At 40.9% G+C, this 12,101-nt stretch overlaps 1 protein-coding gene across 3 annotated transcripts in view; it reads left to right on the forward strand.

Annotated features, from left to right (window-relative positions):
• XYLB (xylulokinase) overlaps nucleotides 1–12,101 on the forward strand; it is a 168,111-nt gene that overhangs the window by 17,082 nt on the left and 138,928 nt on the right. For all 3 annotated transcript variants that reach the window (XM_078871467.1, XM_078871457.1, XM_078871474.1), the window contains exons 7-8: nucleotides 8,548–8,613; nucleotides 10,826–10,898. In XM_078871467.1, coding sequence (XP_078727593.1) covers nucleotides 8,548–8,613; nucleotides 10,826–10,898 — 139 coding nt within the window. The remainder of the gene's footprint in view (nucleotides 1–8,547; nucleotides 8,614–10,825; nucleotides 10,899–12,101) is intronic.

Below are 12,101 nucleotides of genomic sequence, written 5' to 3' on the forward strand. Positions count from 1 at the left end.
TCATTAAATGTGTTAGGTATTATATGTAATTATAAGTAAAGCTTAGAAGACAACCATTAATTAATTATGTGCAAGTTGCCAGACAACCCCATAACTGGAGAGGCTGCCACTTCAAATATGTACTTATTTGAGAGGTTTTAATAAATAATTAAATGTCCATAAGCAGAACAAGTCTGATAAAGAGTCCTGGGGGGTTATTGATGTTTTTTCTATGTAAACACATTAATTAGCTATTACAATGGTAATATAAAGAATGAACAGACATATGAAAAAAATAATTGTAGAACATATTCAAAGCAAGTATACTCTAGAGAAGAGCCACTGCTTAAAATCCTAGCCTTTTATATTTGTGTATTTATTTATCTTGCAAAGGCAACGTTAATGTCAAATGTGGTGAGTTTTTATTTGTGCTTTTCAAAGAGGGAGACACCCTGAATGCAGGATTTTTTTTTAAAGAATCACCAGCAGTGAAAATGAGATAGTGGTTTTTGTATGAATGTAAATGGTGGTATAGAATCAGAAGTATGGAATGCAATATTGGACACATTTAATACACAGTGCTCACAGACCCTATCTTTTGCACACGAAAGGTCCTGAACACATTCCGAGAAATCTATTTCGATTCGGAAAATTTTGTGAACACCGCACATTGAAAATATCCAGCCATTTTTAGGTTTCCTGTAGGTGTATTTATGAATTTGTCACAGTCCAGCATTGGAAGCTACGGATGTGCACTGTGTACAGAGTTGTGTGCTCTGTCACCATGACCCCCTATCCTGAGCCGTGCGGCTGGGGCGATTGTCGAGACTCCATGAGCCGTTATTCAATAAGCTCGAATTCAATTCCAAGAAAGGTGCAACATGTTAGTCCTCCGACCTCTTAAGTGAGATGCAATGTGCATTTATAAATTGATTGCACCAGTTGTGTTAATTGTTATTGATTTCAAACGTTCATCCTCCTGATAAAGAAGTTATTTTCTTTATTCAAGTATCGGGGGCCTTGACTGGATGAGGAATGCACTGATTCAGTGGATATGTGTTTTCTCTGCCTCCCACTGAAATCGTTCATGGTGGCATCTATTAAAATAGCTCATTGAAGCTGTGCAATGGTCCCAATTAAGTTTCCAATAACAAGTAGCTGAGTGTCTCGGGAGGCTAAACTTCCCACCTGTATAGGAGCACTAGGCCAGGACCACTTTGATCTCTGGTTTTAATTCTAAGCTCTAAAGGCCCACTTGCTAAATTACCGCAAAATGTAGTTTTGTAGTTCATTTGTGCGTCGACAAGTTTTGAGGACATAATTTGCTGAAGCGTAAAGAGTGAATGACTCATTTGTACAGCTTAAGCGGAGCACTATTTAGTGGCTTTTAAGACAGAGTGTTGAAGCACATTTTACAGAGATCGTTGATGCAACTGTTATGCTTCGTTAGAAGATCCGGAGAAAAAAAATCTACAACTATTTCATTTCATAAACAGGGCCCATATCACGAGTGGAATGCAGATTGTGAGCCTTAAATAAGAAGCAAAAAAATTTTCTGTAAAACATTGTAATATATTCAGCGCCATATCAACTTGTGTTTGATCATGATTTGCCGAGTACCGTACAACTTAACCGTCATCAGTGGGGAAGAAAAAGGTGGCTGGACATGGGTAGTGGGTACATCCATCCCTCATGTGACAAGCTGACCATAATTGGCACTCACTAACGGTGCTTGTCCCAACAATATGTTAGACCGAACAGGATATCCTTGTTAACAATTGGTGATTTTGCAGTTTGTATTTGAAAGGAACACTCAGTTCTGCTCATATTATTGCCAAAATGTTAGAGCATCCAGATTGGATTGTTCGGATTGCAGCTTCAGCTTTTATGGAGAACCAGTGAGCAGGGTTTGCCGATGAAAATATGTGGAGGGAGCTGAAGGTTCGAGTTGCCAAACGTCAGCCTCGAAATCTTAATGACTTGGAGAAGATCTGCAAAGAGGAGTGGGACAAAATCCCTCCTGAGATGTGTGCAAACCTGGTGGCCAACTACAAGAAACGTCTGACCTCTGTGATTGCCAACAAGGGTTTTGCCACCAAGTACTAAGTCATGTTTTGCAGAGGGGTCAAATACTTATTTCCCTCATTAAAATGCAAATCAATTAATAACATTTTTGACATGCGTTTTTCTGGATTTTGTTGTTGTTATTCTGTCTCTCACTGTTCAAATAAACCTACCATTACAATTATAGACTGATCATTTCTTTGTCAGTGGGCAAACGTACAAAATCAGCAGGGGATCAAATACTTTTTTCCCTCACTGTATATGTGTATACACATTAATCAGCCGTGCCATTTCTTTGAACAATGGGAAACAAATTTGTACGCATAAGTCCCATTAAAGTTACCCATGACAACAGTAAGATTCAAGATACAGGCATATATACCATAACATAAAAACAACGTGCTTGATGCTTCATTGGAAAGATCTTGAAGTGAATGAGGAAAATGCTGCAAATGAGACAAGACAACATCTTGACCAATAATTTACCAACATTTTGGGGTTCATCATAGAGCGATAAAGAGAGAGATGGCGGGTTGAAATCAGTTCAACAAATTGCATAGCAAAAATTGAAGTGAACGTTTTGCTGACCATTGAGATATATTGTTGAGATTCAATTGGAGAAACCTTATGTTTGTGAGTGGCCTTGAGGGTTTTTCTGTGGCTCAGCTCTGAGTCACAAAGGTGAATTGTGCAGCTAACTACACTCAGTTATTATGATATTGGCTTCAACTTTTCCTTGAATTTGTAGCGTATCTATTGGCTACACATTTTATTCGCTAACCCACTAATAACACTCGGCAGGCCTGATTTACTTACTGTTAGCCCCAGGTGTTATTTGCAGGCATAATGAAGCAATTATTACATTATGCGTTTATTTATTTAAATGCTTGCTATTTGCTAAAGTCCTGTAATTATGTGGTTGCTGAAATTCTTCATTTGTACATTCCACTGCTCGGGAGATAATTAACTCTTGCCATTGTTAATTCAGAGTATTTTTGTAGTTTCCATCAAAGGTGCAAAATGTGTTTTCTGGTGCTTAATTATGGTGAGTATGTGCGCTGTAAAGGTTACATCAAGACCTGCTTGGCTACATTTAATTAAGGGGAGAAAATAGAAAGAGAATTGTTTTCTTAATTCAACAGATTAATTGGCTTCTCCTGTGTTGCTTGATTTTTGTGTTGCTGACAGATTGGTCCTGCCTAATTGGTTGGGGATAACCAAGGTGCACAGTAGGTGCTACAAGCATTCTTAACCGATTGTGAACGGTTAATGATCCAATAGTTAGCATTTTATACGTATTAATTTCGGAGGTGCATACGTTTCATAGCATCTTTGGAGGGAAAAGGCGAAAACAGAAGGTGGTTTGCCTTGGGTAAGTGTATGTGGAGGATGCCAATCAAGTCATGGCAGGATAGGTTAAAATCACGTTGAAGTTACGAATAGGGTGCGGCAGAAGATCGTTGTGGATGTAATAAGGAAGAGCAGGAGGAGCACGTCTGCAGGATTGAGAATGGTCGTTGACATGGCACCCAGAGGGCAATGATCAAGGAGAATACCTCAAAGGCAGTTGCGAGTGTACTGTTAGATTAGATATTGGAGGCCAGGTGCCCCGAAGTCTCCTCGCTTGCAACTTCTCCATCCCAATACTCCACGCTGCCTCGTCTCTGACACCAGCAGAATTAACCTTCGCAAGCAAGGGATTTAGGCCGAGCCCGAAGGTTGCGGCAGTCGCCGAAGGGATGTAAACAAGCTGGCTAACCAGTCTGTGAAGAGGGTTGGAGGTTTAAACTGTACGGAAGGTGTGCACACGGAAATATCTAAATGTACATAAAAATGGACAAACTCATACTGTAAGGTGCACGCACTTGTACTCAATTTCATGTGCTTCTAATGCACGCACCAAACTTAGGTTGGTATGCTGTTTAACATTACATAAAAAAAACTTTTTGTTGATATACATTTCATGGTCTTTCCAAAAACTCCAGATATGGGCATTGGTATCGGTAAACTGTGTGGTAAGTTTTGTAGTGATTTGGTTTAGAGTTTCAAAGTTTAACACGTAGGCTTTCACGACCAATATTATTCATAATAAAGTATTTTGGTGAGATCGCGTTATTTATAAATGTGTCGCAACCCTCCACCACCCGACACGGTCAATCAGTAAAAAATGTGTCATGTTGACAAAAGACAAATAGTTCACTACTTTAGCCCACCGGTGTGTTGAAGAGTGAATCCACACCATTTACAATTTTTGAATACGATGTTTCGCTGGTAATTACATCCAGCATCATCGGGCAATTTGCCAGAGCAGCAGGGTGACGTCATGATTTAACCCAATCAGGTGCAGAGATCAGAGGCGAAAAAGGGGGGGGGGTTATTGCCTCAGCAGTTTTTCTGCTGTGTTTGTCTCACCTGATGGCGATTGCTTGTGTTGCGATCGAAATGTCGTGATCTATTAATTTTCTATCTACGTGACTTTACCGAAAGAACCAACGTGACACATTTTCTACTGATTGGCCATGTCGGGTGGTGGAGGGTTGCGACACATTTATAAATAACGCGATCTGACCCAAAAAGCTTTATTATGAGTTTCAAAGTTGTTTTAAAAACATTGGATGTACAAACAAAACAATATTTCAAAATTATCTACCTTAATAAAAATGCTTTACATGAAGTGCATTATATTAACTTCTGAAATAACTTGAAAAGAATTCAAACTCTAATCATTCATTGTATTTCAGTGAGACTGATATGGCAGAAACTACTCACTACATCCTTCTGCTTGGTGGTATGTCCACAGCATCAACCCAACTCCATCTGTCCACCTCTCGTTTTCAGCTATAATCCTAAATATTCACTAAAAGCCAGTCAGCCAAAACGACGAGGTCTCTATTTCCTCTCGGTTGGCAGTAAAGACACCCTGCCGTTATCATTTTTGCATGAAGCCATTATCCATTGTTTAGGTGAATAGCATCGTGCTGCCGCATCACCCTGTAATATCACGACTGTGTCTGAGGTTGGCCTGGCTGTAATGGGTCCACTTATCTTACATATCTTTTTTACACTATGAAACCGAGCTGCACCGGGGCCGTACCAATCCAGCTCGGCGTGGCTCAGGATGCGTCGGATTGTTTTTCCACTGCAAAACCCAAACCGTGTCAGTGGTATCACACGCAATTCACTAGTTTAGACACATTCATAATAAAGGTTTTTGGGTTAGATCGCGTAAGTATAAATGTGTCGAAACCCCCCACCACCCGACAAGGCCAATCAGTAAGGGGTTTATCATGTAAACAAGAAGATACCGGTGTGTTGAAGAGTGAATCCACAACATTTACAATTTGAGTATGACGCTTCGTTGGTAATTACATCCAGCATCATCGGGCGATTCTGGCAAATCGCCCGATGATGCTGAATTGGGTGCAGTTCTCCCCATGATACAATGTTTTTACAGCATTTTTCATTTTACTTTTAGTACAAATTAGTGAATTTACTAACGAGTGTAACTACCCACCATATAACGGGTTCATAAAAAAATATTGAATGAAAAAAACTCAAATTTAATTATTGTATTGAACTTATTTAATCAAACTTTTCTATATCACATTTGGTGTGAATTGATGATCATCTCCCAAAAGTTTTCCTTGAGATAGATTTTTTTGAATCAGCACTTTGCTGTTGGTTGCATTTTTTCATCTTGACAAAGTAACACCAAGTTGTCCATGGGAAAAAAACAGGTTCGTTGAGATGAAATCCAACATACTCAGAAGTTTGTCCTTGTGGCTTATTGACATTGATAGCAAATGCAGGAATGGTTGGAAACTGTCTTCGCTTAAAAGTAAATGCAAAAATCACATAAGATGGTGCTAGATCAATTCTGGGAATGAAGACCATCAACCACGATTGGATTCTGAAATGTATTATAAGTATCAACTTACTGGATTTCGTATTGATGTGAATACAACAAATATAACTTCATAAACCAGAAGGACAGGTCAGTGTTCAATAATTTTTGCAAAAAATGTGAGCAGAAGGTTGCTTTTACCAAAATAAATTTGTACTCGGTTACAATAGCTTACTGGATTCTGAATTGATGTGAATTCGAAGACAGTTACTATTTATTATGGATCGGAAGGGGAGACGAATGTAAACAAATAAAAAGTGATTCTACTTATTAAAATTTCTATTCTGTGTCTAAAAAATTAAGTATTGTCACACACACATGAACTGAATTGATTATTTATTATTATTCTGTAATCGTGTGCAAAACGCAAAGACAAATTACAAAAACCGGTGTGCACTTGGCTATTATCTAGAGCTGCGCTGGTATATTTTTTGAGAACATTTATTATTTTTGTAACAAACTAATAATTAGTTAACATTTGAATAAGCCTTTTATGAAAAAAAAAATTTGCATGAAAATCCAGGTAGACTACCCAGCGTTACACACAGTGTCAGGCATTACACCCCAATCACCAAAACCATATGTATAACACATTTTTGGTTATTGAAAGGTTTGTCTGGTTAGGTAAATATTCAAATGCAAATTTTAAAACTTTTCATAAGGAAACATGTTTAAAGTGTCATTATCATCATGTACATTGCTGTAAAGTGCAGCCTCCAAAATCTTGTCCATTCTGTCTCTCCAGCCTCTGCGCGCTATAAAGAAGGGTAATTGTCAGAAAAATGGCATGTTTTTTACTTTTTAAGGCCCCGGTCTTATTCCTGAATGTGTTGACCTTTAGACATGCTGACTACTTGACCTACTTGTAAAGGAAATGATTGCGTTTTGTATGTAGGCAATATAAACAATGTAAGCAATGTAATTCATTTAATTATATACTCATTATTTCCTTCCTGTTCCATTGTTTGGATGCATATGTGGAGCAATTCTTCATTATACCTGCAAGGCCAGCGATAAAGTATGTCATGGCATTGAGTATAAATTTAGCGAAAATCATTGATGTTTTGTCGTGCTTGTATGATACAAACAGTCCTTTGAATGAACTGCAATTATTACGATGAACTATTCAAATATTATCCTTTAATTTTGGGATGAATATTTTCTTTCATTGCAATCACTCATTCATAACTCAACTAATTTTCATTCCATTGAAATGCATTCTCTTTTACAAATGCGTGACTGACTTGGAGACGGAATTTCTTGGAGGCAATTCTTTGATTAAATCGAGCACCCTTTGCACAATACACACCCGACGCTGCTACAGACTCTTCTCTCTCTCGTTTATACACAACTCAAGTAAGTTGCTAGCCTATACACAATGCTAGCCGTCTGACACTGACGGCGCTGAACCGAGACAGCAACGATGGCGCCGATCTTCAACAGCAACAACGGGGATCCCACTCCAAACGACAGCCCCGAGGTCCCCTCCCGGGGCCCTTCTTATTCCGTCAGCGTGGCCTGGCTCCTCCCCGGCCACGCCCCCCTTCTGGAATCTACTAGCGGGTTTTCGATGTGCCCCTTCCGTAACCTTTCCCCTACATCCCTCTCTGGTCTATCACGTGGCCTGCTGTCAGTCAGGGCTGCTGTAAGCTGCAGATCCCCTTCCCTGCCAGCAGCCAGCGCTATGCTACTATGTGGCCAATTCTATGTCACTACACATGGATATCGACAGTTATGTTGTTATATTTAATATTTTTATTGAGTAAGTTTGTGTGGCAGTTATTCTCAATTTCGCAGTTTGGAATATCATGCTAACACGTCTTGGCCTTCTCTTGCAGATGGAACATGAGAGTGTCTAATTTCACCTGACAGCCAATTGCACACTCAGATTCCCTGAAGCAATATTTTATATAAAGTGTACAGATAACATAATAAATCGGCAATCCAGCAGCTACTGTATTTGAATATAAACACAATCCAAACATATTTACCAAATATGCCAAATTAAATTGAAATCAAGCGCAATATGGAAATAGTTTGAAAATGCATAAACTGTTCACACAACAACGTTAACACTGCATATACAGCAGTCACATTAACCTCAACGCAAAATTAAGTTTAGTAATGTTTTCCAATAGTCATTTTATTCAGCATTTGAATCTGCACAGAGACTCCGTGCTTTGTTTGAGACTCATGGTATTCTAGCCTACAAATGTTGTTCTGTCATGATGGGGTTTTTTGTCATTTACAGATTGGATTTGACCCACTTAGAAATATAACCTGAAAACCTACAGGCGTATGAATGGACAACTGCCTTTTCTATCTAGCTCTATGCACAGCTATATAAAAGCATGTTTTCAGCATTCAGCCGCTCTCTATAACCCGACTATGCATCTCTATCGCTCGCATGCAGCACAGGGCAAAGATGCATTTGTGTGTGTTATGCTTGCAAGGTCATAATAGTGGAGTGGGAAGGGATTGTGTGTGGGTGGCGGGGGGGTAGGAGGGGGTTTGGTGAAATAAATAACTAAATGCCTCACATTCAACGACATGTTGCTCATTTGTCCTTGACGCGTGGAACGCGCATTCTGTTCCCTCAGCGATTCACGGGGAACCAGATCGCCAAGGTTTACCGCACTTGGCCCAGGGCATACGAGGACACAGAGGTGAGTGCCGGGAGGAAGCTGCGTCAGGCCGGCACGCCAATCACGGGTGACCCGAGATGCCGTTTAAATGGCACCTCGGAATCATTTAATCGCGCTTCAGAGTCATCTTGCGATTGCAATTGCGTGATGCGAGTTTAATCAGTCGGTCTTCGGGTCCATAAGCTACGCAGCTCTTCACGTCCAACACGTCCGCGGCATGCGTACATATGTGTACGGCATAATGTGCACACCAGTGGATGCTCATTCTGGGCCGACTAGACCTGCCCTGGGAATTTATAGTAACATCCACAGCTCACCTGTAATAATGTCCAAAATACCATTTTTTCAGTGGACATGTAACAATTTCAATGCAAGACTGATATTCTTCAGCCACTGGTGAATTTTTCACATTCTTATGGCAAGAGCCATTCTTATTATCGGATGACCTCTGTTGATTTCCCACGCAGTGTTCCTCGTTTAGCCAACATGGAGAGACGTTGGGCTAAGTCGCCCTTCGATGAGGCTTTTAACTCATAAACATCCATTTGTGAGGCTAGAAATTCACCGTGGCACTTGGCAAGATCTATCTGAATTAACAGGCAGTATATATTTGCAGTTTTTTTGAATGGGTGAACAACAGCTCAACTTGTTAACTGTCATAATAATCAATAGCCTGTCTAATTGATTGACAATCACGCTTTATACACATCAAAATGCTAGGGGGGGGGGGTGAGTGGTCAGTGTGGCAGTGGTTGTTAGCATGCTGCACTCTGCACCCGTCGACCTGGGTTTAATTCCCACCCATGGCCAACATCAGTGGACTGGGCCTGCTCCTCAGACGCCCCCCCCCCCCTTTATCAGGCCGCAATAACTGGTGTGGTGAAGAATGGTTGAACAACCCGCTTGACGGACACGCCATGGGGGCCTCTAAAATAACATTATCGAAACGGCAGACTGTGAAATAAGGAGGGACCGCTGTTTTACACGTCTTTATTTTAATGTTTAAGCCTTTAAAAATGACATTACAGTGTGAGGCAGCAGCATGGCTACCCACCGGGTGGGGGAGACCATTTGTCATCTTTTCATACATGACCCTGAGCTCCTACTCACTGTGGCTTTGATGCTATCAAAGTGCAATCTAAACGCAAAACACAAAGGCTTCTTGGCCAGCTGGAAACCTAACCGTTGTCACACGATTGTCACGAGTGATTGGGCCGTGCAGCATTTCAAAAACCTTTATTACAAGGACGTGCAGAATGCTTTACCCTTTACCAAGAGCACTCCCTGCCGAACCCCCCCCCCCCCCCCCCGTCATTCCACCTCACATCCACAGAGTTCCACTCTTCTCTTGTGCACACCTCTTACCCACTCCATTAACCCTTCTCAACCTCACTCAGATTTTGATGGCTAATGCTCTTTGGGAAAGAAGGTTTGGGGGCTCCGGACAAGCTGTGATGAACGAGGTCACAATCTGTGACAGATTTCCTGCGTGGTGGTGTCTGATGAGCGTCACTCAACGTAGTGGGTCAGATGTTTCGATAACGGAATGCAGTTGGCTGAAGGACACATACTCTCGATGTGGTTCTAGTTGGACCTTTGGTAGGGTATTAAACTAATTTCGGTCTACTTAGCTATTCATCCGTATGCGGTCGGTAAAATAAATTCCAATTTGTAGTAAGTCAACAATAGTCATCCTATGTGGAAACATGTCCCCACCACAACATTTTCAATTTCTACCACTGGCCCAGGTTGCCAATGGAGAAGAGCGTTGCCCCACTACTTGTTTGACTGACTTTAAAAAGAAGGTGATATGCCTGCACAACTCTACAGTGTCGTATAATTATTGACTTATGCAAAAACTGGATTTCATATTATCACAGACATTTAAAATTGCTTTACCCAGAATTGCTGGATAATTCCAGTCCATCATGCGAAGACTCGCATACTGGACTAGATTGTTCACAATCCGCCATATTTATAAAACACACACGCACACACTCACGCAAGTGTTCATTTTTTTTTATCCCAGTAGCTTATCACATGGTTAAGGTCAGAGGACATTATCACTCATTTGCTGTGCTTGCTGGGGCAGATAATGCTTTGGCTGGGGGCCTGGGCTCTTGACCTCTGCACGTACCAACTCTTCTAGCCCAATTCATGCCTTGCACTGTGGAGAAGCCACACACATGTATTGTGGTAACCCACTCGCCTTTCCTTTCTGTTGAACCTGCAGCGGATCTCACTGGTGAGCAGCTTTGCTGCATCCCTTTTCCTCGGTGACTATGCAACGATTGACTACAGTGATGGTGAGTGCATTGCCAAGCAAAAGAGACCTTTTTCTCAATGGGCACTCACCTGGCTCGGTATTAAGTTCACTGATGATGCATTGATGAATTCAATGAATTAATGATTCATTTTCCTCCCTCTTGCCAATTTACCTGATTGCATTGTCAGTTCACATCCGCCTTTGTCCCTCTCTACACAACAATTGACCTTATGTACAGGCATTGGGGGCTTACAGTCTGGATAGCTTTGTCGTTATCCAGGCTGGTTTCATTACAAAAGCTGTCCAGTCATATATGTTTTCTGTCATCTGCTGGAGCACACAGCCCATTATAAAGTAGTAAAAAAAAGCTTGTGTTAGTACATTATTGTGCTCAAATGTCAACCAATATACAACACTTCAAAAATACCCACAACAAGCCAGAGACGTCTTGCAAAAGAGGTAGTGAATCTCAATGGGATCTCACCTTGTTATATTCAATTGAGATGTGCCGTTATGCACAGACATGCCCTGATACAAAATGTATGCCCTCATGAGCCCATGCTTGTCCTTAAACCCACGGTGCCAATTGAACAAATATCTGCTCTTCTATTCAATATTTGTCCTCATGAAATGATCTATCGTCAAAACGTGCGCATATGCCATGCAAGCTCCCTTGTGAGCAGATATGAGATATGTGCCTTTATTCCCCACTGTGTCCTTATACATCGGTGTGTGTCCTTGTGACCCAACATGTGCCCTTTTACGTCATTGTGTGCCCTATACTCCTGCCCCCTCTATCCTCTCCTCTATTATTCACTCATATGCCAATAACAATCAACAAAGGAAAAAAATTGAGCCCCTGCCAGAGATTTTTTTCCCCCGTAATAATTCCATAAAAATTGCCATTATATTACACTATGTAACACATCTTAAAGAATAGAGTTTTGGAAGGGCACATAAGTGCTTTATTTTGTTTTATTGTTGGCCTCACGAGGAATATGAGCCCTGGCCAAGCATTAATCAAATTGGCCAGAGTGGGCATGAATTATGAAAGAAATCATTGCCTGACCGCATGTCAAGTGCTTTTGAGCCAAAGCCGCATACGTTTGTATTTTTTTCAAGCAATACTTGGTCTTGTTTGGTGCCATAAAATGACGTGTGATCATAAGGGCTTGCCCTGCTGGAGTTATTGTTGTAATGAAATCATGGAGGTGCAACTCACACACGCAGAAGATGCACTTAA

The sequence above is a fragment of the Lampetra fluviatilis genome, chromosome 2 (genome assembly GCF_964198595.1).
Source record: "Lampetra fluviatilis chromosome 2, kcLamFluv1.1, whole genome shotgun sequence".
Taxonomy (NCBI): domain Eukaryota; kingdom Metazoa; phylum Chordata; class Hyperoartia; order Petromyzontiformes; family Petromyzontidae; genus Lampetra; species Lampetra fluviatilis.